At 35.5% G+C, this 26,273-nt stretch overlaps 2 protein-coding genes and 1 long non-coding RNA gene across 3 annotated transcripts; 2 read left to right on the top strand and 1 right to left on the bottom strand.

Annotated features, from left to right (window-relative positions):
- Positions 1-7,748: 7,748 nt before the first annotated feature.
- Positions 7,749-8,446, top strand: LOC129876747 (protein TAP1-like). The gene is made up of 2 exons (XM_055952244.1): positions 7,749-8,065; positions 8,199-8,446. The coding sequence occupies exons 1-2, from the start codon at positions 7,801-7,803 to the stop codon at positions 8,276-8,278; spliced, it is 345 nt and encodes a 114-aa protein (XP_055808219.1). The 5' UTR covers positions 7,749-7,800; the 3' UTR covers positions 8,279-8,446.
- Positions 8,447-14,636: 6,190 nt separating this feature from the next.
- LOC129875861 (uncharacterized) lies at positions 14,637-15,524 on the bottom strand. The gene has a single exon (XM_055951082.1). It carries the CDS (start codon positions 15,522-15,524, stop codon positions 14,637-14,639), a length of 888 nt encoding a protein of 295 aa, XP_055807057.1.
- Positions 15,525-21,873: 6,349 nt separating this feature from the next.
- Positions 21,874-23,811, top strand: LOC129875499 (uncharacterized). Its single transcript, XR_008763204.1, has 3 exons — positions 21,874-21,945; positions 22,810-22,851; positions 23,689-23,811. It is a non-coding gene; the product is annotated as an uncharacterized LOC129875499 (long non-coding RNA).
- Positions 23,812-26,273: the final 2,462 nt, after the last annotated feature.

The raw sequence follows: 26,273 nt of genomic DNA on the forward strand, positions 1-26,273 counted from the left end.
CTATTAGGAGTCTCTTTATTACATAGAATAACCATAACCTACAGCCACAGGTAATCAAATAGGTTCATGGCAAGAGGCTATCAAATAAGTCATTCACATTCATCCTTTATTTCACTATTCACATTACTCAGATATTTCACATAGAACTATAAATATAAACTCACGCATATAAATATATAAATCCCCTATATTTATATGGATCCCCCCTCGATTGTCACAAGCCTTAGGATATCACTCTAATCCGATAATTTTCTTCACCTTCATCTTTACAAAGACCATCAATCATATCAATAAGCAGTATTATAGTTATCAACCAAAAACTAGACTATCATCACTAGTCACAAGATAATCATACTTACATTGTACATTCCTACCCTAAACAACAAATACAATACATTGAGCCATTCAAACTCTGTGCCCGAAGTCCTAGGCATGAAATCTTCTGTCAACTACAATATAGAATGCGTGAGAACAAATTTACAACTAATCAATTAGAGAAACCTAGCCTACCTAGGCGGCAAACAATTGTAGAGAGGCATTGGGGCTTTAATCCTAGCTTCCAAACAACAAGATGATGAAAGTGGACCTGAATTCCGCCGATTGGAACCTTTTCTATGCTGAAATCTCCTTCTCCATCCTTTCCCAAGCCTAGAGCAGCCTTTAGAGAATTTCTGGGGTAACACTCGCCTCTTTTTGGAACTTAGGGACAAGAAGAGTGTCACGCCACAGGAGGGTACCCTAGACGTGGCCGACACTTAAAAACCATTTTTGGCTCCCAAGCGAACCACTTGACCTGATCACACATTCGTTCATTCATTCAATCAGCTGAATAATTAAAACAAAGAGGTAATTAAGTGGGCAATCTCAATCAATAATCTAACTCGAAGAATAAAGGCCATGGGCCAACAAATCAAACTCCAATCTATGTCGTTAAACAGTTTGACAAGAACAATTCAAGGAATTTAAAATACTCAATCGACCCATCACTATCTAGTCTATGAAGCCTTTATCACTACTATCTAATTGGTGCCAATGACATGTTTATGGCTACCTCAAATCAAAATAAAAAGAACTAAACTCAACGCAAGAATAACATAAGTGGTGTCCTCCGAATATAGGGGATGACTCACCAATAAGCTGAGTGTGAATAGATCCTCAATGGTGCACCTATTGATGATCTCTTAAATCTGTCTCTACATCATGAAACGATGCAGGTTCAAATGAACGTCAATACGTGAAATGTACAAGTATGTAATATGGCTGAATGAAACATGTGTCAAGATAAAACAATACTGACTCAAATATCTCAAGTCATAAATATAAGAGATACTCAATCAAGGTATCATAAGTCTAAAGTAAGAACTCAGTTTAGACAGAGACCAATCATGTACAATCCAATCCAATCATATACAATCCGATCCAATCCAGTCATATACGATGTGATCCAATCCAATCATATATAATCCGATCCAATCCAATCATATACGATCCGATCCAATCCAATCACATACAATACGATCCAATCATGTACAATCCAATTCAATTCAATCATATACCATCCAATCCAATCCAATCTTATACAATCCAATTCAATCCTATCCAATCGTTTACAATCCAATCACATACCATCCAATCCAATCCAATCATATACAATCAACTCAACAATAAAGTCAAAGGACTCAATTCAATAGATATGCAAATTAAAATTTAACAAGGTTTTACAAATCAACTCAATCAGTTTCAATCTCAATCAGCTTCAATCTCAATCAAATCAATCATATCAAGCACAATCCACTCAATTGGGAGTTTCTCTAACTGATAAAATCTCACCACCTATAAGTAGGTGATGCACAATGAGCCATGTCGTTGCCACATCCGTCCATACCTTGCTAGGGCATGAACAAATCAACCAATCATGGATTCCATCAATTAGTCAAGTCCTATCATTTCAGGATAATAAATTGGGAAACATCCGACTTTAATCGTCCAATCTCATGGGAAACATCTGACTTTAACGGTCCAATCCCTTCCTATGTTGGCGGCACAGTTTATGAGATTCAAGTATGGACACTCTTACCCAATTTGGTTCTCAATACTCTTCCCAAGACTCAATATGCACATATTTATCAAGTTAGTAAAATACTCAAAATACTCATTTAGTCTCTTAGGACTTAGTTTCAAATTAACTCATTTAGTCTCATTGGACTCTTTTCAAAACTCAATCAATCATGTCTCATTGGACCTTCTTTCACAATCAACTCATCTCAATCATCAAACTCTTCCTTTTGAATTTGATACCATTTCAACTCAATGAATGCAGAAAATATTAGATGCATTTAAAACATAATTTCAACTCCTCAACTCAAATTCAAAATAGACATTTTTATGTAAAAATACTCAACTCGTTTATACTTAAAATATTCATGTTCAAAAATAATTAAAAGACTTCTCAAACTCAGCTCATGCTTAAACTCTTTTTAAATCAAAGATGAAAATAATCATTCTTTAAACTCAAAATAGTGTATAAATAGTTTATGCAAAAATGTTCACAAATTATTTATTTAAAACTCCTTCTCAATCAATCATTTATACTCATATGACTCCAATCAAATCAAATTATGCAAATTACATATCTTGTAGTCACATTAGACTCCAATCCATTTCATCTCAAAACATCATCATCAACATAACCTCTTCATCAATCATTTTTCCTTAGTTAAACAAACATCATTCACCTCATCATCAAACATCATCATTCACATCATCATCATACATCTTGCTCCAAAATACTTATTTAATTTTATGTTCAATTTATAGAGACAAAAGGATATTCTAGCTCTACCAAGGTTTCGTTCCTTTTTTATGTCATTCACATTCATAACTATCCCAATTCATTCTTTTCATTCCAATCAATACATATACACACAAAAACCATCAATCTCAACTTTAAGACAATTATGACAAAAAGAAACCTCATCTTAGGTTCATGTGAATGAATACATGAATCCATACTCTCAACAAAATTCAACTCAAGAACACCATCAATACATATGAATTTATAGATAAAATTCATTTGTAGTCAATATGTAGCTACAGTTTATGAAACAAATATGAATAATAATTATTCAAGTCATGAAAATCATCCAATTAATAATATATAAAAATATTCTATAGTTTAGGAAAAATTCAAAAAAACCTTCATAGAAGGTTCAAGCCTTTTACAACTTCCATCCAACACATCTATGGGGCATATGGAAGAACTCAATCCATATTTTAGGTTAGCCTTACATACCTTAGAGTGGATTTTGAAGAAATCTTGATGTTAGGTCTTCAATGGGAAGCTTGAATCCTTGAATTTTTTTGAGGGCGAATCTTGTTAGAGATGAATTGAGAGAGAAAAGGGTGAAGGTTAGGGTTCTTTGGAGGTGAAAATGTGCAGAATTTGATCCCAAAACGTTTCAAGTTTGTGTATATATGTTTAGGAAAAATGACCAAGTTGCCCTTCATCAAAAATCTGGAAAAATGGGCAAAAAAACCTGCAAGTGCAATAGTGGCGCGCCGCGCCAAGGGAAAAACTACTGAGGCTAGTTTCGGGCGCTATAGTGGCGTCGGGCGCCACTGAAGCCCCAGGCCTGAAATTTCTGCAGTGATAGTCTATAGTAAAATAGTCATAATTTTTGACTCCGAACTCCAAAAAATGCAATCTTGGTGGCATTGGAAAGAGGACTCAAGGAACTTTAATTTGATAGGTATGGGACACACAATTCACTATATTCTAAGAGATATGGTCGTTTGAATTTGACCCTTATACGGACTCATCTGGAAACTTAGCCGAGAGGAATTCTTTGGACTTGACTTGGTTTTAGGGATACCTTATGACCCTAAATCACAGCTAATACACTTCAAATACTTAGGAATTGATCCTAACTCATATATACAACTAGGAGTCACCAAGTTCGATCCTACACGCACATGAAGAATGGCTCGAGTTTTGGTGAAAAAAATCTGGGGTGTTACAAAGAGAAAATAAGAATTCGCGACATTAAGTTCAGCCTCGACTATCCCGGTGGCCTACATCCCGCTGGAACGGCGTCTTCGTAGCGGGATTATGCCCGCTCTGGCGGGATGGTGTGGGTCCAGATGGCAAAATTTTACGGTTTCCTATGTCCCTTAATAATGATGGTTCGGATCGTTACAAAAAAATCGGCCAACAAAAATTGACCAACGTTGTTCAACTTTTACCTTTTTTTATTTAGAAAATTTAAAGACACTAATGGAGTACAGTCGATTTTTTAATGTCAAAAAATGAGAAAGTGTAAAATCGATCGAGTTCAATCGCTAAAAAATACCGCAATTATTTTTACAAAAACATACCAACGTACGTAGGTTTAATTTATTTAAGAAAAAATTGTTAGCTGACTATCATAAATGGCTCATTCATGCCACCCACTAATACACTAAAAGTTGAGGCTATTTATTTCCTTCTCGTGACAAAATGTGCACATTACTTACTACTAATGCATTATATGGCTCAAATACCCGATTATAAAATATAATAAAATAAATGTTTCCTCTGATTAAATGATCCATGTCATCTAATTTATCTCACTTTATTTTAACCCATCTCAATTAAATTTATATTGCTCCACTTCTCTTTTTAACGCAAACCACTAATCCATTTTCCTTAGTTGACCAAATTCAAAAATTAGTACTATAGTAAAAGTGAAGAAAAAAGCGAGTAGTTTCCAAATACATATTTGAGAAATATAAATGGAAACTCACTTTGAAGATTTAATCTCTAAAATATCTAATGTTTCGAAAAAATTACATACAATTCTTTTTATTATTAAATACTTCGTATTTAGGAAGAAATTTTATAAAAAAATATGCCAAGCTAAAACACGAAACATCTCCAGTAAATTAGAAGGATTGACAAGTGGAATTCAAGGTCGAATTATTCATGGGATTAAAAATTTGTTGGACTTTAAAATTCAAGAAACGATTCATGGGGTTCAAACTTTCATAAGTTTAAAACAAAAGAATCGTTGGTGGGGTTTCAAAATTTGTTGGATTTTCAAAATGAATTAAGGAACGATTCACAAAGCACAAATATTTTTCGCTTTCTAGTTAAATTCTAACAAGTAGGCACAACATGAACATGAATTGGGTAAAGTATTTAATGTGAGATGTTAAACAACTAAATTTGGAGCTCATGATCCTTCTGAAATTTGTAACTGAAAATTCATAATTTTGCTTCTTCTTCTTCTTGGCTTTTTAGAGGTGCACTATTGAAATTTTCTAGAGGTGGGTTTGGTTGACTAAGGAAAATGTATTTGTTGTTTGGGTTAGAAAGAAGTGAATGGGGTTTAAAGGAATTGGGGCAGCTTATTTAATTTGTACAAATTTTTTATTCAGAATTTTGTAGTTTCGATTCAAATCTTATATTTATCTTTAAAAAATTTATTGAGTAAATACAAATTATTAATTGAGAACCATGTCATTTAACAAATTAAAATCTTGAAATTATAAACTTTAAATTCAAACTCTATCTCTGCATATTTGCTAGCTAATTCCATACTTGAATACTTGAACTGCTAGTGAAATTATAATTAGTTGTTTGAAGGATATTCTAGTGAGCATAATAATTTATATTTATTTATGTCGATTTGCGTGATGAACAAAATAGAAAAACTTTTTTTCTTATGAGATATCCCCGAAGTGACAACAAAATAGAAAGATTTATATATATATATATATATATATATATATATATATATATATATATATATATATATATATATATATATATATATATATACAAGACCAGTGGCCCGAAGTAAGTCTTGAAAATTAACAACATCAATAAACTGTTATTGGCATTTTCTGCCTATCAAAATTAGTTCCATCCTTGTCTGCTTTGTGAACTTCCAATGCAAACACGGGGAGCACTGTCCATTCCATAAAAGGAACATCCTGCCGTAGTTTTGTGCCTTCCTTAGCTAATATATCGGCCAACTGGTTCATTTTAAAGTCTTAAATTTTAGGAGTTTTAATATAGTTCAAATAAGAAAAATAGATAAATGTCAAACACACATCTAAACTATTCCTCTTTTTTGAGTTTCATACCTAAACTATCACTTCTTAGTTTGAGAAACACATATTTCTCTTTTAGTCCACTCTCACCATGGTGTGTTAGAAGAGGTTCAACTCCTCTTTGATGTGGTTAAGGCAAAAGATAGATATAGATATCAGAGAAGAAATTCTAAGGGAAGACTGGCTACACTCTCTCTTTCATTTTAAAAAATTGTCACATCACACTCCAAATAGATAAAATATTTCACCTAGACACAAACTAAATATATTCTTAGAATTAATTAAAAGTAAATATTAGAATTAGTATTGTGGGTGCCAGTCACAGCGGGTTGAGATCGTGACATATAACATTATATAATTTTCCAACGAACTCAGAAGTCTCAATTGATATACCCTTTGGAAAAGAGTGTCTCCGCCATTGATTCTCCATCACACAAATTATATATCTTCTAGATATAATAATGTAAAAACAATATAAATGATGTATGTATATATGTTTGTATTTCCTCTATAAATACTAGAGAAGCTAAGCTTATTTTCACATACATCAACCTAATAACAAGATCAACTCTAGTGCAAATTAACTCTCAGTGGCATTGAAAGTTGTTGTAGTGTTGTTCCTTGCAATGATTGTTTTTACAGATCATAAGTCTGTGGCTGGCCAATTTTGTGGTAGGATGTGTTACAAAATTCAAAAGTGCTGAAAGCTTTATTGCCTCGTTGATTGTAACATACCATGTCCGCCACAATGTATAACAAAATTATCAGCTTCACGTGATATTAAGGGTTTACTTTTGTGTGTCCGCGGTTGCCTTTCGCCATTTACAACAATTTCTGATGAAGTTGCAACTCTAAATCTTACTACAACTGTTTGTAACGTTGGATGTTTTCTTCTTATCGATTCCTTTATATTATGCGGTGGGTATCGGGTTGACTGATAATGCCTACCAGTATGTGTTGTTTGTACTGATACTATTCTTGTTATGCCACTTGGAATAGTCTGGTTGCAGGATTAGTGATGTTTCATAGGCTAAGACGAAGATGAGTCTTCAACAGCTTCTATTCTTCAGTCCTTATGGTGGGAGCTGTGTCTTGCTTTTATTTATACTGTATCTCTAGAAGTTCTTGTACCTGTTTAGACTAGTATTCTTGGTGGTGTTAAGTGTCTCTTGTAATAAACCTTAGAATTTTAAAAAATCAATTTTGGTGTATTCCTGACTCCTTTAGGATTTATAATGGTATTTGTTAAACTTCCACATGTATTTTTTAAGAGTTCTCCTATCTAGGTGTTAGAGTAGGTGCCCGCACGACCCGATGAATTGGATCGTGACATTTTTCGATTGATTTTCACCTTTTTTTTAGTAATGATATAGCATAAATTAATATTATTTTTGTTTTATATTATTTTTTTGATACAATTCGATTCGATTGATTTTTCATATTCTTTTCATACTAGGGTGAATCAATTAAGACTATTAATAAGGTTGAAACACCTTTTGTAAGTTGTGTAACATTATACAGTACCCCAAAGAACTTCAATCATTCAAACTTTGAACACGTTTTTTACAACTACAAATATTATAAATTTATATTTTTTATATTATAATATCTCAGAAATATGTTTAATATGATTTCCTCTATAAATAACTTAGGGTGAGGACCTTTTTTTGACATCAACCAAATAACAATAGTATCATACAATTAAGTATGGCATTTAAAGTTGTATTGGTTTTGTTTCTTGCAATGCTTTTGCTTACTGATCAGAATAATGCTGAGACCGTTGGAGACTTTCAATCATGTATGCTCGATTGTCTTAAATCGTGCGATTATTCGATGTCTTGTAGTTCTACTTGCCCTCTCTTATGCGCTCTAGGTGAATCAATTGATACTACTGATAAGGAACAAACTCAAAATCATGTTTGTAATGTTGGATGTGCTTTAGGTCACTGTTACAAATTTCTTATCAAATATGGTATGTAACTAACACTCTTTGTCTTGCTATACTTGTTTGTTTGTTTTTTTCGCTATCACATATTATATCATTACGTTTTTTCACACGATATATGTTTAATCTTGCTTTACACAACGATTATGTAATTTTGCAGATAAGGACAAGTTTGGAAATTGCATGAACGGCTGCAGTGAAAACTATTGCATTGGCAATATTGCTCTAAAGAAAGCTTAAGAAGAAGTATTTAAGAATTACCACAAAAGTATGTGTCTATATATGACACTAAATTATTAATTTGTGGTTGTAATTCCTTTCGTAAATTATGCATTTGTGTTCTGTATTGAATAAATCTCATGCTTTAATGTATTTTTATATATTAAAGCACGAGAGAAGTTGTAGATCTACTTGATGTTCTATTTTTATGTATGGGTGTTTGTGAGTTTAAAAATCCATGAATTCAACCTAATTAAGTGGAACTAAGACTGAGCTAAGAAGAAACAAAATAAAGAATCGACAGAATAAAATCTATTGATTAGTGTTCAATACAATGAAAGTGCACAATTACATATCAAACTGGTCATTCGTATAAAGTATAATTGTGTTGTCTATGACACTATGCTATGTTGTATGTACTAAGCTACTAAATACTTCTGTGGTTGTAATTTCTAAATTATGTACTAAGTTTAAGAAGAAAGCATTAAGAATTATTACCACAAAAGTATGTGTCTAGCTATGACACTAAATTATTAATTTGTGATTGTAATCCCTTTTCTAAATTATGTATTTATGTTTTGTATTGAATAAATCTTGTGCTTTAATCTATTTAAATATATTAAAGCACGAGAGAAGTTGTAGTTTCCCTTGGTGTTTTATTTTTATGTATGAGTATTTGTGAGTTTAACAATCTATGGATTCAATCACTAATTAAGTAAAGCCAAGATTGAGCTAAGAAGAAACTAAAGGAATAATCGCCAGGATAGAATTCTATTGATTAGTGTTCAATATAATGAAAGTGCACAATAACATATCAAATCAGTCATTAATATAAAAAATTATTTTTTTATCTACGTAATGAAAATTTTCAATCAAAGAGTTTCACTTGACACCCTTTGGACAAGGGTCGTTCTGGCACTGATTGAACGGGAATTCACCATCACTTTAAAAATGTTATGACGTGTAGAAGATTATTTTCTTGAGATGGTGAAAGTGAAGTGAAAAATAGAGGGGAGAAAGAAAAATGAAGTATCATTGAGAAAGTGAAAGAGAAAATACAATACAGTCGTCACTTTTATATATGTTATCATACGATACACTAACGATCATCCAAACATATGTGTAAATCATATAGAGAGGCATTGAGGTTTCAATCCTAGCTTTCAGACAACAAGATGGTGCAAGTGGGCCTGAATTCCGTTAATTGGAACCTTTTTTGTGTTGAAATCTCCTTCTCCTTTCTTTCCCAAGCCTAGGTAGCCTTCGGAGGGTTATTGGGGTAACCTTCGCCTCTTTTTGGCACTTAGGAACAAGAAGGGAAAATAAGAATTCGCGACATTAAGTTCTGCCTCGACTATCCCACTCTGGAGGCTCACATCCCACATCCCGCTGGAGCGGCGTAGCCGTAGCGGGATTATGTCCGCTCTGGGGATGGTGTGGGTCCAGATAAATTTTTTTTACCATTTCCCATATCCCTTAGTAATGACGGTTTGAGTCATTACAAAAAAATTGGCCAACAAAAACTGACCAACGTTGTTCAACTTTTACCTTTTTTTTATTTAGAAAATTTAAAGACACTAATGGAATACGGTCAATTTTCTAGTGTCAAAAATTGAGAAAGTGTAAAATCGATCGAGCTCAATCGCTAAAAATACCACAATTAATTTACAAAAACATATCAACATACGTAGGTTTAATTTATTTAAGAAAAAATTGTTAGCTGACTATCATAAATGGCTCATTCATGCCACCCACTAATACACTAAAAGTTGAGGCTATTTGTTTCCTTCTCGTGACAAAATGTGCACATTACTTACTACTAATGCATTATATGGCTCAAATACCCGATTATAGAATATAATAAAATAAATGTTTCCTCTGATTAAATGATCCATGTCATCTAATTTATCTCACTTTATTTTAACCTCTCTCAATTAAATTTATATTGCTCCACTTCTCTTTTTAACTCAAACCACTAATCCATTTTCCTTAGTTGACCAAATTCAAAAATTAGTACTGTAGTAAAAGTGAAGAAAAGAGCGAGTAGTTTCCAAATACATATTTGAGAAATATAAATGGAAACTCACTTTGAAGATTTAATCACTAAAATATCTAATGTTTCGAAAAAAATTACATCTAATTCTTTTTATTATTAAATACTTCTTATTTAGGAAGAAAATTTATAAAAAATATGCCAAGCTAAAACACGAAACATCTCCAGTAAATTAGAAGGATTGACAAGTGGAATTCAAGGTCGAATTATTCATGGGATTAAAAATTTGTTGGACTTTAAAATTCAAGAAACGATTCATGGGGTTCAAACTTTCATAAGTTTAAAACAAAAGAACCGTTGGTGGGGTTTCAAAATTTATTGGATTTTCAAAATGAATTAAGGAACGATTCACAAAGCACAAATATTTTTCACTTTCTAGTTAAATTCTAACAAGTAGGCACAACATGAACATGAATTGGGTAAAGTATTTAATGTGAGATGTTAAACAACTAAATTTGGAGCTCATGATCCTTCTGAAATTTGTAGCTGAAAATTCATAATTTTGCTTCTTCTTCTTCTTGGCTTTTTAGAGGTGCACTATTGAAATTTTCTAGAGGTGGGTTTGGTTGACTAAGGAAAACGTATTTGTTGTTTGGGTTAGAAAGAAGTGAATGGGGTTTAAAGGAATTGGGGCAGCTTATTTAATTTGTACAAATTTTTTATTCAGAATTTTGTAGTTTCGATTCAAATCTTATATTTATCTTTAAAAAATTTATTGAGTAAATACAAATTATTAATTGAGAACCATGTCATTTAACAAATTAAAATCTTGAAATTATAAACTTTAAATTCAAACTCTATCTCTGCATATTTGCTAGCTAATTCCATACTTGAATACTTGAACTGCTAGTGAAATTATAATTAGTTGTTTGAAGGATATTCTAGTGAGCATAATAATTTATATTTATTTATGTCGATCTGCGTGATGAACAAAATAGAAAAACTTTTTTCTTATGAGATATCCCCGAAGTGACAACAAAATAGAAAGATTTATATATATATATATACAAGACCAGTGGCCCGAAGTAAGTCTTGAAAATTAACAACATCAATAAACTGTTATTGGCATTTTCTGCCTATCAAAATTAGTTCCATCCTTGTCACCCTCATCTCCAACTTATTCGTGGTTTTAAGGTACTTTTGACTATGAAAAAAACTTATTTGGAGACCAAGGCGAGGGGTCATCTTCGGCAACCAACCGGGGTCATGTGGAGCCGGCCTCCCCACCGTCCCCCCTGCCCGCACCCTCCATAACGGAAGTACGTAGAAACCTTGATCTGTTTACTTCCAATGCAAACACGGGGGCACTGTCCATTCCATAAAAGGAACATCCTGCCGTAGTTTAGTGCCTTCCTTAGCTAATATATCGGTCGACTGGTTCTGCTTTCTGCTGCTATGGCTGATCTGAGGGCTCCCCATCTGCCGGAGCAACTCCCCATACAATACTATAACTTAAAAAATGATATGTAACATTATCTTGTCTCGTACTTGAGTATATGTGTGCATTACGTTAAAAATTCAACTAATATAAAATATAGGGAGTACTTGTTATTTAGTTGAGGTGAGAAAATAAAGGTCCTCACACTCAACTAATTTATAGAGGAATATTATAGTATATCCCCTCTCAACAATATTATCATGACGTTTTAATCATGCATGGTAAGTTTAGTTTAGTCACGGGATAAATCTGATATGTAATATAAGATTCTTAGAAAGGGACAATACATACTATGTATGAGATATCCACTAGAGACAAGTAATTCAAAACAAATCAAGTATCATAAATTTTTCAAATTTCTTTAACTTTGTTTCATTTTTTTTCTTTGATTTTCAATCTGGTATCTGTATTAGGATCTCTGCTAATTTTAGGGGATTTTTTTTGGTTTTGGTATTGATGTTGCTAATGGCCATAAGCCATTCGGTTCCTTCAGTGTTGATGATGTTTTGGATAGTCTGGTTAAGCCTAGTTCCCCCAGAATTGTCGAGCTTTATAGCACTTTATGAAGATGTGTTTATCAGATTCAATTTAGCCACATACCACACATGCGGGGTTTACATCAATTCCTATAGAATGTAGGTGTTTGTGTGTTGGCAGTCTACCATGACTGCATAACCGCTACTTTATTTTGTTGGGGCATTGTAATGTCCAGATACAATTAAATTATCTAGGGGTTGGAGATCTTTTATTTTGGGATGCAATTTCTTTTAGTGCTTTGTACATTGAGGCAATGGTGAATATGCCATCAGATCTTAGGGACCAAATTGGCTTGTCTAGGGGTTCGGGGAAGTTGGGGATATATAACAACAACCCAGTGAAATCCCACAACGTGGGGTTTGGGAGGGTAAAGTGTACGCAGACCTTACTCCTACCAAGGTAAGTTGGCTATTTCCGAAAGACCCTCGGCTCACTAAAAGCATAAAAAGAAGTTAGATAAGGTTAAGAAGTTTATAGCGATATGGAAAAGCAAATAACGATAGCGACACAGATAAAATAGAGTAATCAAAGTACAGGAAGTACAGAAAGTAATAGATAATAACATAAATCATAGCACAAGAAATAATAGTGCGCTAATGCACCTACTAATAAGGGAGAATAACGAGACTATGTACTAGCCTTCCACCCTAATATGGGTCCTCCACACCCTCCTATCTAAGGTTATGTCATCGGTAAGTTGTAGTTGCATCATATCTTGTCTAATCACCTCTCCCCAATATTTCTTCGGCCTACCCCTACCTCTTCTGAAACCATCCATGGCCAACCTCTCACACCTCCGCACTGGGGCATCTGTGTCTCTTATTTTCACATGCCCAAACCATCTCAGTCACATTTTCCGCATCTTGTCTTCCACCAAGGCCACTCCTACCTTCTCCCGAATAGCCTCGTTTCTAATCTTGTCGCTCCTGGTATGCCTACACATCCATCTCAACATTCTCATCTCAGCAACTTTCATCTTTTGAACGTGAGAGACCTTAACTGGCCAACACTCCGCCCTATATAACATAGCCGGTCTAACCACCACTTTATAGAACTTGCCCTTAAGTTGTGGTTGTACCTTCTTGTCACATAGCACACGGGAAGCGAGCCTCCAATTCATCCACCCTACCCCAATACTGTGTGTGACATCATCGTCAATCTCTCCGCAGTCTTGCATGATAGACAAAGGCAGTGGCGGAGCCAAGAATTTTATGAAGGTGGTTCAAAGAAATTAAATACGCTAATCATATCCATAAATAAATGGGTCGGATCAAATATACCTGTTTTGCAAAAAGCAGGGCCCTCTACAAGTTTTTCAGTTTCTTTTGAATTCTCTTTAGCTCCTGAAAGTGCAAATGGAGAGCAAACATAAAGTTTTATATTTAAAAAAACTTAAAATAAACACTAATTCAAAGTAAAAGCACTATTCCTCCACAAAAAAAATGCATTAAAATGGCTTCAAAACAATACAAAAACACCCTGAACAATAGAAATTATTATATCTTGATATGTATTACAAAACATAGTGATAATTACACCACCTTGAAGGGGGATTAAGAAACCAAACACACGAATAAGCATATCAAAACATTCTTTTACAATTGAAATTCAACTACATACATTATTACAATTGTATTCTACAAGGTTTCATATCTTGAAATATCTTAATAATAGCATCATTAGAAATTCTATCAAATACATCTTTTTTTAAATAAGGCACCAAACAACCACTAAAAAATCATCACTCATTTGGCTCCGCAAGTCATTCTTGATAATCTTCATTGTCGAAAAAGCTCTTTCAACGGAGGCAGTGACAACTGGTAGAAGTAGAGCAAGTTTCACTAAGCGGAATACCAAAAGATAAGTAGAATGTTTCTTTGTCTGAACTAATCTTTTGGAAAGATCACAAAGCCCATTTAGATCGGAGAACCTTTCATCAATATCACGAACATCAACAACATAATTTGCAAGTTGATTCTCAAGAACACTCATATTAGATTCATCAAAGTGATCCAGATATAAATTCTCCATTCTCATTACTTTTTTGATGTCAAAACTTGAAAATGAGTTAATTGGATTTAAGCAAGCAATTCCATGGAGAAAATCGGTAGTCACCTCATTAAAACGATCACTAAGTTCTTGAAGTTGCCAATCAATAATATTGCAAAAGACTTCAACACGATAATGATGTAAGATTGTATAGTTAGCAAGATTTCATCGTGATCTTAAAAAGCTAACATATGTATCCTCAAAGTTAGGTACCAAAACATCATGTTTGATACAAAACGTAGATACCTTAGCAATAAGCGAGTCTCATTCATCATCCCTTAAAACTTGCAACCTTCTCTTTGCTACTTCAACAAGTAGCATGGCATTTGCAATATCTTGCTCCTTTTTTGTAAGCATTTATTAAGCTCATTTGTAATTTCTAAGACATTTCTCATCAAATGCAACATGAACACAACCTCGTATGTTCGGCAAGCTTCAAGATGTCCCATTGCCTTAGCTCTTTCATCCAAATTTCGTGCATCAAGAGCAAGTGATTCAAGGACATCAAGAATAGAGCCAAACATAATAAAAAACTTATTAAAGAATTTGTAATGAGATCCCCAACGAGTGTCACAAGCTCTTGAAAGACCAAGTTGTTGATTCAAGCCCCTACCGGTTGTAAGTTCACCCATATATAATGCCTCTTTAATTGTTTCTTTTTGAGAATCACGTAATTCATCCATACGTTTAAAAGAACATTCCAATACATTTAAAATATTTGAGACTAATACTACAAGTTTTCCCACTTCAACATACTGTTTAGAGACCCCAACAAGAGTTAGTTGAAGTTGATGAGCAAAACAATGGATGGAATGAGCCGATCTACTTTCTTGCCTAATCAGCATTTTAAGGCCATTGATCTCACCTTGCATATTGCTTGCCCCATAATAACATTGTCCACGCACACTTGATGGACTCAAAGAATGTTGAGCAAGTAAATTAACAATTGCCTCCTTTTGAGATGAAGCACTAGTATCTTGAACATAAACAATGTCAATAAGTCGATCCATCACAAATTCCTTTTTATCAATATACCAAAATACAATAGCCATTTGCTCCTTGCGTGACACATCAAAGGATTCATCAACTAGCAAGGCAAAGTAATCACCATTTAATCCCTCAATAATAGCTTTAACGGTCTCTATTTTACATGCACTCACAATATTTTTTTGAATCATTGGAGAAATCATTTGATCATTTTGAGGAGTTTGTTCTAGTACATAATCACAGATTTTATCACATTTTTTTGCATACCATGAGATAATTTCAAGAAAGTTACTCCTACTAAGTGATGATTTAGATTCAACATGACCTCGAAATGCAAATCCCTGAGTTATGAGAAGTCTTACTACATCAACCGAAGCACTTAAACAAATCCAATATCCGTACTTGAGTTGTTTAGATTGCCTCTCAAAGGCAAATTGAATAGACTGCCATTGTCGTAATAAATCTTGACATTTTTTTGATTGATTATGTATGTTATTTGGTAGACCAATATGTTTGTCAAGACTACTCTTTTTATTCCAACGCTTAAACCCAACACTTGAAAATACTTCACCTCTTTCTTGATGAATATTATGGTCTTTAAATAGATAACAATACAAACAATAGACTACATCTTTACTAATACTATACTCCAACCAATCATGATATACATCATCAAACCATTCATGATTAAATGACGTATTAATCCAAAAATATTTTATCATGCCCCGGGAGGATACCCTAGGCGTGACCGGCACTCGAAAGCCATTTTTGGCCTCCAAGCGAACTACATGATCCAGTCACACATTCATTCAATCACATTCTCTCAGCGGAAGACTTAATCAATGAAATACTATTCATAAATTAGGGCCGAAGGCGAAACAACTATCGAATCAACAACAGTTATGGAAGAACTACTCAAAAAAACAATCCAACATTTCTACACTCCGGTCTATGAAGCCTCTATCAACAATCTAGGAGGTGCCAATGACAAGCCCATGCCCACCAATAGTCAAAATTAAGGAAAATAACACAGACTATACAGGAAAACTCAACATCCTTCGGAAACTAAGAGGACTCACAACTAGCTGGGAGTGTGTAGATCTTCAACGGTGCATCGGTTAATGATCTCTAGTACCTGTCTCTGCATGATGAAATGATGCATGCAAAATGACGTCAGTACATGGAATGTACGAGTATGTAAAATGGCCGAATAAAACAATATCAGAAAAGACCAAATCAACTCGGGAATCTCAACTCAGAAAGAAGTACAACTCAATCAAACATCCTCAGTCTAAGAAGAATATAGTTTAGACGGCACCAAATCACATATAGTTCAACTCAATCCGACTCAGAGTACTATCAAGACCTATGTGGGAGTTTTTCTTATCCGACAACCATCACTTATGAGCCAGTGACAGTACAACAAACCGACATTGTTTCTGCATCCGTTCATACTTTGCCAGAGTTTGAATGAATCAACCAATCATGGATCCAATCCAACCAAGTCCTATAATATCAGAATAATAATTTTGGAGAAGCATCCAACTTTAACGGTTCAATCCCCTCCTACGTTTGGCGACGTAGTTATTGGGTTGAGTATGGACTATACTCTTACCCAATTTGGTGTTCGATAGTCCTCCCAAGACTCAATGCTCATAAAACTTCATCCAATCAACTCAATCAAATCATATCGATAAGTCTCATTTAGAACCTTGTCAACTCATCAACTCTATCACAATCAAACATCTCCCAATCATACTATCCAATCAATCCAATCATATCTTTCAAGAGTAAATTTAAATGTACGTTTATAGCAATATACAAACATATTCAATCATTCCTCTATTCATTCAACACATCTTTGGAACTCATTACAACTCCAAGGTTTTAAACCAACAATTTAAGATGAACAACATATTTAAGAGAGTTAACATTTTTGTCATAATCCACATAGTTAAGAATGTCAATAAAGCATGTTTAACAACTCATCTTCATCAACTCATACTAACATGAAGGTTCTTTTTAGAAATTCCTTGACTCAACAATATCAACACAACAAGAATCAAATTAATAGATGACAAGACTCATTTGGACATAAGCCTATCAAGAAACTCCATTCATATGAACATTTAACCTCAAGAAAGTGTAGGGCACATAGGTGGACTCAACCCATGTTTTGAGTAGCCTTACATACCTTGGAAGTAGATTTTGAAGGAACCTTGATGTTAGGTCTTCAATGGGGAACTTGAATCCTTGAGTTTTTTTTAGAAGATTTCTTGTTGGGGATGAATTGAGAGAGAAGAGGATGGGGTTTAAGGTTCTTTGTTGGGGCAAAAGACTGAAAATATTATCCCAAAACATGACCAAGTTGTATATATAGGTGTTAGGAAATTTTCCCAAAATGCCCCTCCAAAATCTGGAAATCGGGACAAGTTCACTTCAGGTCCGCGACGCGGATGTGTTGAGGACCTTTCTGGTCGACAAAATGAAATCTGGAAAAATAATTTGTCAAAGTTCGCTTCAGGTCTGCGACGCGGGCTTGTCACGGACCTCTCTAGTCAACCAAACATAACTTTTAACTCTGGACTCAGAAAAATGCAATCTTAGTGGCGTTGGAAAGAACACTCAAAGACTTTTAATTTGATAGTTTATGGGCCACCCAATTCATTATATTTTAGAAGATATAGTCATTTTGAAGTTGACTCTTATACGGACTCATTCGAAAACTAAGCCAAGAGGAATTCTTTGGACTTGGCTTGGTTTTAGGGATCCCTCATGACCCTAAATCACATCTAATATACTTTAAATACTTAGGAATTGATCCTAACTCATATATATAATTTGAAGCCTTCGAGTTCAATCCTATATGCATAAGAAGAATGGTCCAAATCTTAGCGTAGAAATTTTGAGGTGTTACAATATCCCCCCTTGGGATCATTCATCCTCAAATGATGAGTAAACCAAAGATGGAATCGAGGTATAAATAACAATCACGACTCAATCATTCAACCAATCAAATGCTCAAAATAAATTATAATTCAAACTCAAGAATGGACATACCAATTCAAATCAAGAAAGTGGACATTACCTTCAACATTCTCATCGATAGGCACGAATAAATGCGAATATTAAGTTTTCATATCTTCCTCAGCTTTTCATATGGCTTTCTCAACAAATTGATTTCTCCACAAGACTTTGACCGAGGCAATCTCTTTGTTTCTCAAATTGCGAATTTGGAGATCAAGAATTTGGACTAGAACCTCTTCATAGGACAAGTTATCCTTAACTCCAATACTATCAATGGGGACTACTAACAAGGGATCGCCCAAGCACTTCTTCAATATCGAGACGTGAAATACTAGATGAATAGCGGCTAGCTCTGAGGGTAACTCCAACTCATAAGCGATACTCCCAATCCTCCTCACAACCTGGTAAGGACCAACGTATCGAGGACTAAGATTTCCCTTCCTTCCAAACCTCATGATGCCCTTCATGGGTGACACTTTCAAGTACACTCAATCATCCACCTTAAACTCTAAGTCTCTCGTCCTCACATCGGTGTAAGATTTTTTACGGCTCTAGGCTTTCTTTAGCCTAACTTGAATAACTCTCACCTTCTCTATTGCTTGGTGAACAAAATCGGGCCCAATCAACTCAAATTCACCAACTTTAAACCACCCAATTGGTGATCTACACCTCCTCCCATACAAATCTTCATAGGAAGCCATTCGAATGCTTGCATACAACAACAACAACCTAGTGAAATCCCACATTGTGGGGTCTGGGGAGGGTAAAGTGTACGTAGACCTGACTCCTACTAATATAGGACAGTTGTTTCCGAAAGACCCTCGGCTCAATAGAAGCAATTCGAATGCTTGCATGATAGCTATTATTATATGCAAACTCTATGAGAGGTAAGTGATCATCCCAATTCCCTTTGAAGTCAAGTACACATGCCCTCAACATATCCTCTAATGTCTGGATGGTGCGCTCCGCTTGGCTATCTGTCTAGGGATGAAAGGTCGTACTAAGATTCACCTTTGAACCCAGTCCCTTCTGAAAGGATCTCCAAAATTGGGAAGTGAATTGAGCTCCTCTATATGAGATGATAGACAAGGGGACTCCATGCAATCTGACGATCTCCTAAATATATAATTTTGCATAATTTTCTACAGTGTCAGTGGTCTTAACTACTAAGAAGTGAGCTAATTTCGTCATCCTATCCACAATCACCCAAATCGAATCATGTTGTTTTTGGGACCTCAGTAAACCTGTAATAAAGTCCATATTGATCATCTCCCACTTCCATTCCAGAATTTCTATGTTTTGCGCTAACCCACATGGCCTTTGATGCTCAACTTTAACCTGTTGGCAATTCGGGCACTTGGAAACAAATTCCGCGATATCTCTATTCATTCTACTCCACCAATAAACTTCCCTTAAGTCATGATATATCTTGGTAGAACCAGGATGAATAGAGTATCTGGAACTATGCGCTTCGTCCATAATCCTTTCGCGAACGTCATCAACATCTGGGACACACAATCTATTTTGGTACCTCAACACACCATCTCCCCCTTTGGTAAAAACCATCACCTCTTGTTTGTGAACAACTTCCTTCAATTGGAGAAGGATAGGATCTTGGTCTTGCTTCTCTTTTACTTCTGCCACGAGTGAGGACACAGACCCATCTTGAACATTAACTCCACATTCGTTATTCTCTTCAAGACGAACTCCCAATTGAGCTAATCTATGCACCTCTTTAGCCAATTCTTTCCTTCCCTTCTCTATATGGGCAGTACTACCCATGGACAACCTGCTAAGAGCATCAGCAACAACATTAGCTTTACCTGGATGGTAGAGAATGCTCATATTATAGTCTTTGAGTAGCTCGAGCCATCTCCTTTATCTCAGGTTGAGTTCCTTCTGGATGAAAACGTATTGTAAACTCCTATGATCAGTGAACACATCAACGTGCACTCCATACAAATAGTGGCTCCAAATTTTAAGAGAAAATACCACAGCTGCCAGCTCAAGGTCATGAGTTGGGTAATTTCTCTCATGAATCTTAAGCTGTCTTGAAGCATAAGCTATCACTTTTCCCCTTTGCATCAACACACAACCCAAACCAACTCTAGATGCATCACAATAGATCACAAAAGCCTCTGTTCCATCGAGCAAAGTTAGAACAGGAGCAGTGGTTAGCTTGGTCTTCAATTTCTAGAAACTCTCCTCACAAGTATCGGACCATTGGAACTTAGCCTTCTTTTAGGTCAGCTTGGTCAATGGTGATGATATGGATAAGAATCCACCTTCGATAATAGCCGGCCAAACCCAAGAAGCTTTTTATCTCTGTCGGGGACGTGGTTCTGGGCTAATTTTTCATTACTTCAATCTTCTGAGCATCAACCTGAATACCATCTCCAGATACAATGTGGCCTAGAAAAGCCATTGATGCAAGCCAAAATTTACATTTAGAGAACTTTGCATACAATACTTGGTCTTTCAAAGTCTGCAAGACGACTCTAAGATGATGGGCGTGTTCCTCCTCATTCTTTGAGTAAACCAAAATATCATTTATGAATACAATCACGAACATATCAAGATACGGTTTAAATACTCAGTTCATGAGATCTATAAAAGCTGCGGGGGCATTTGTCAACCCAAAGGACATGACCAAAAATCAAAGTGGCCATAACGGGTCCGAAAAGCTATTTTTGAGATATCACAGTCCCTCACCTTCAACTGATGGTAGCCCAATCTTAGGTCAATCTTTGAGAAACAAGTGGCACCCTGAAGTTGATTAAATAAATCATTTATTCTGGGGAGAGGGTATTTGTTCTTCATGGTGACCTTGTTTAGTTGCCTGTAATCAACACACATTCTAAGGGACCTATCTTTCTTTCGCACGAATAGGAATGGAGCACCCCATAGCGAGACACTCGGCCTAATGTGTTATATTCCGTATTTTTGCATTTTGGATTATTCGTAAGCTAACGATTATAAATTCAAGGACTTTTAATTTTGAATTTTAAAATGACATGATTTGTTGTAGATGCCAAGTTATATGAATAATTTATGTGTAGTAAAATACATCTCAAGAAGGACCCTTAAGCCAAATCAAAATAGAAGCCATCAAATATGTTTTTCTTAAAGTTACGTTTCGGGTAAGCTAACTTCGGGAGGCCATAACCTCTTTATAATTTGAGAATTTTGGAAAACTCTCAACATGAAAGTTGTAGATAATTGAAATATCTTTCCAACCATAGGTCGTGGGACGAAATGTGATATCGGAGTAATAAGATATAGACGTTTTAAGTCTGACAGGCCAAACTAAATAGTGAATTCGGCCCAACCCAATTCTAATTCGGGTCAGTCCCAATACCCACAAAATTAAATCTGATTTTTTGTAACTATCCTTCATACTTTAGACCAACATAATTCTGGAAATTTCCAGAGAGAGAGAGAAAGGGAGTTCTTGAGAGAAATCCCAAATCCGACCAAAATTCAAGTCCCGAAATCCGAAGTTCATGAAGAGAAAATTGTTGTACGTCGCGTTGGCTTCAATTTGAGCTAGAAATCAGCCAATAAGGAGAAGATTTTATGTGGTGCTGCAAATTTAAGGTAATATTAAAGTCTCCTTTTCATTGTTAACAAGTTTAGTTAGAGTTTTAACGGATTAGAACGGAGAAAATAGTGTTATAAACTAGTTTGGTGATTTGTTGAGAGTTATGGGTTAAAGGGTTGTTTTAGGTAGATTAAATAGATGGAATTATCTTAGTGATGATGTATAATAATGGTTGATATTGTTTTGATGTTGTTGATGAGTTGTTGTTCTTGAATTTGGAGGAAAAAGGTGTATGAAGATTGTGAATGTTCAAACCCGTTTTTAGAATTGAGTAGCTGGTAGTAATTCTAGAATATGTCATTGTGTAGACCTTCGATTTTAGATATTAAACATGTTTTGGAAAGCTAATACACGTACCTACAACTCTTATGTTTATGTCTTAGTCTATATATGCTGTTATTATGTCGAAAATTGAGCATGAATCATAAGACAAATTCTGTCCAGATTCTGGATTGAAAATTCCTTCATGTATAGCTGTTCGTATTTTGATGATATCTCTTTGTAGAAAATGAATTTTGAGTTGATTTCTTTTGCATTGGAAACTTAAGACAGAGATATAAATGTTTCATGAAGGTTATAAAGTCCAGTTTTGCCGTTTTCAGTTTCAAAATTTAGATACAACGTGAGATACTTGAGTTTCCGAATTTACTACTTTGGTAACATGAATAATAAATCTTATTTTGTGTCAATATTTTGGATTGTTGATGTTGGTTGATGATTATATGGCTGGTTTGAAAGTGGTAAAAGTGAGCGGTATAGGGGAGGTGCTGTCCAATTTTTTTTAGAAATAACCTACTAACGATAGACTACGTTTTATTCTTGTCCATAGCTTAATCATAGTGCTTAACGTTTTAATATAGGTTGAGACAATATTGGACAACATATACGTATAAACGCTAAAGGTATGTAAAGTTAACATTTTCTTCTTTTGGCATGATCCATATGGAACGAACGAATGACGTATGCTTAAATTCCAAAGAAACTCTTATTCGTAGATATACTCGGATGGCTACCGTTCTTGATTTTCAAAATTTATATTGTTATGTCTTGACTCATGTGTATGATTCCAGTCATCCTAGTTGGTATAACTCATGTTGTGGTATAATTCATATTTTAGTATAATCCATAATTGGTGTGATTCATAATGACTATTGTCTTGGGTTTCAAATGATGGACTATTTTGCTTATTCTATTAAGTCTCCGATAATGATCAAATTTCACAAGGTTGCTAATGATACCTTATTCGTGCATATTGTTATGGTATTATTCACCGAATCCTACGATAGGCCGGGTATGTTATCATGTATGGATTCCACTACATTATTCACCGAGTCCCTTACTAGAGGGCCGGGTACGTGATATGATAATATGATATTATAAGGATATGACGATATGATTATGACATCGAGTCCCATAATGGGCCGGGTACGATATCGGTGTACACTACTCTATTCACCGAGTCCCTTGCTAGAGGGCCGGGTATGGTATATATATACATATGACGATATATTGATATAATTGTAACACCGAGTCCCATAACGGGCCAGATACGATATATGATAATGATATGCATGTCTTTATTTTATAAGACACAAGTACAGTGATTTATTGATTATGATACTTGACTCCTGAATCTTTATTTCAGATGTGATCTCCTTTACGATATTTTATGCTTTATATACTCGATACATATTTCGTACTGACCCCCTTCTTCGGGGGGCTGCATTTCATGCCTGTAGGTACAGATACTCATTTCGGAGAGTCGCCAGCTTAGGATTCTACTCAACGAGTTTGAAGTGCTCCATTGTCTCGGAGCCCAAACTTTGGGTACTAATCCTTATAATGTATATATTTGTGTATTTAGGGGTACGACGGGGCCCTGTCCCATCATATGCTATTGTTAATTCTTTTAAAGGTCTGTAGACATATGAGTGGGTTGTATATAGATGTTGTCCGGTGTACTAGTATGACTTATGTTTTTGGACGTTTACATTCAGAATGGAATCCATGTCGGCTTACATATTATGTTATCTTATTTTTGACAATTAAGATTCCCCAAGAAATAGGTGATTTTAGTATATATATAAGTAACAGTTTGAGACAACGTGCTACCTATATAAATCCTTTATCATGCTTAATTGCCGATTGAATATAGATAATAGGTGTGTATACGAGGGTCCAATTTGGACACTAGTCACGGGGCTAGGTCGTGACATAATGAATCCCTTATCTAACAAGTCTTTCAACTGTTGCTTCAACTCTTTCAACTTAGCTGGAGCCATTCTATATGGAAGGATAGAGATGGAGGGATAGAGATAGGCTGGGTATCAAGAAGAACATCAATCCCAAATTTCATCTCCCTTTCAAGAGGGACTCCAAGCAGATCTTCAGGAAAGACGTCAGGAAACTCGTTGACAATCGAAATCGACTCAAGGGATGGAGACTCAATATTGTCGTCTGTCACTCGGACAATGTGATAAATACACCCTTTTGTGATTAGCTTCCTGGACCTAAGGTAGGAAATAAACTTACCCTTAGGCACGACACGACTCCTCTTCCACTCTATAACAGCCTCGTTCGGGAATTTGAACTTAATAATCTGAGTCCTACAATCAATAGAGATATAACAAACATAAAGCCAATCCATGCCAAGGATCACATCAAAATCAACCATGTCCAACTCAACTAAGTTAGCTAAGGTATCCCTGTGATGAATTGACATAGTGCAATATCTATAGACTCTCTCAACTAAGACAGAATCACCGACATGAGTAGCTACACTGAAAGGCTCAAAAAGATATTCAGGAATTTTATTGAATTTACTAGCCACTTAAGGAGTAACAAAAGATAGGGTGGCACCTGGATCTATCAAAACATAACAGTCAAGAGAAGAGACTCAAATCATACCCATCACAATGTTGGAAGAGTTCTCCTAATCTTGGAGACTACCCATGGCATATAGGTGGTTTGTACCTCCACTCGTACCTGAAGTAATGCTCCTCATATTACCTCTAGCTGGCGGTGCGGTGGTAGAAAACTGGGCTCTGTCTCCTCATGTTGGACACTTCTTCTGAAAATGGTTCATTTGGCCACACTTATAACCACCAGCCCTCCCCGTTCTGCACTCTCCCAAGTGGAGCTTACCATATTTGCCACATGGTGGCTTCCCTTTCGAACCTTGACCCGCGCTCGCCTAGGATTGAAAACCCTAGGGTCTGAAATTCTGGCGAATCTGTCCCTGCCAATCATACCTGTTCTACGGCATAGGCGCACTAGCGGTGGACAAGGCATAGTTAGAAGGTCTCCCCTGGAAGAAGGACCTGTTTCCCTTGTTCTGCTTCTGTTCATTCTCATACTAAACTGATTTTGCCTTCTTGCTTAGATGCTCCTCCTTGTCCTTCCTCTTATCTTCCTCCACCTATTAAGCATACACTATCAATCTGGAAATATACATGTCAGAGATCAACAATGTTGCTTTACACTTCTTCTTCACATATCTCCCCAATCCGGAGACGAACTTTCTCATCTTCGACCTCATATCTGGGATCATTTCTGGAGCATACCTGTACAGCTGGATGAACTTCAGGCTGTACTCTTTAACAGTCATACCCTCTTGTTTTAGATTCACAAACTCCTCCACTTTCACTTCCCTCAATTCTCGAGGAAAGAAGTGGTCAAGAAAGGCTCTCTTAAATTCATCCCACATAGCAGGTTCAGCATCCTCACTCTGCCTTATTCCCATTGGTAATACCAGATGTTTTCCACATCCTTGAGCTAATAAGATACCAACTCAACCCCCTCAACCCCCATAGCATGCATAGCTTTCAGGATCTTCCACATCTCATCAATAAAGTTTTGGGGGTCTTCATTAACCTTAGACCCCGTAAATGCCGATGGATTCATTCTCAAAAAGTCCCTAATTTTGGCGGCATCAGACGACTCTTAGGAACTGGATCTAAGAGTTGTCAAACTCTGGTTACTATTTCGGGCAGCCACTAGTTGAGTAAGCATAGCAATCGCCCCTCGAAAATCTACCTCCGAAGTTGGTGCAAGCGGGGTAGTAGGCACTTAAGGTGCCTCATCATACCTTGCTGGTCGACCCCTATCCCTCATAGGCGTACTTCTGACTGAGGCATCTCTGTATTATCAACATTTCTCTAGCTGGCCGTACGTTTAGGAGGCATTGTCTGCAACGTATAAACGCACGAATTAGAAAGGAGTTTTATAGAGTTTAACTTTGTCGCACAAATTCAGAGTATGAAAGAAGTGAAACAATTCTTAATGTCTTATAGCCTCCTGATTATAAGTGTGGTGCACAACACAT

Source organism: Solanum dulcamara, chromosome 12 (genome assembly GCF_947179165.1).
Source record: "Solanum dulcamara chromosome 12, daSolDulc1.2, whole genome shotgun sequence".
In the NCBI taxonomy this organism is placed as follows: domain Eukaryota; kingdom Viridiplantae; phylum Streptophyta; class Magnoliopsida; order Solanales; family Solanaceae; genus Solanum; species Solanum dulcamara.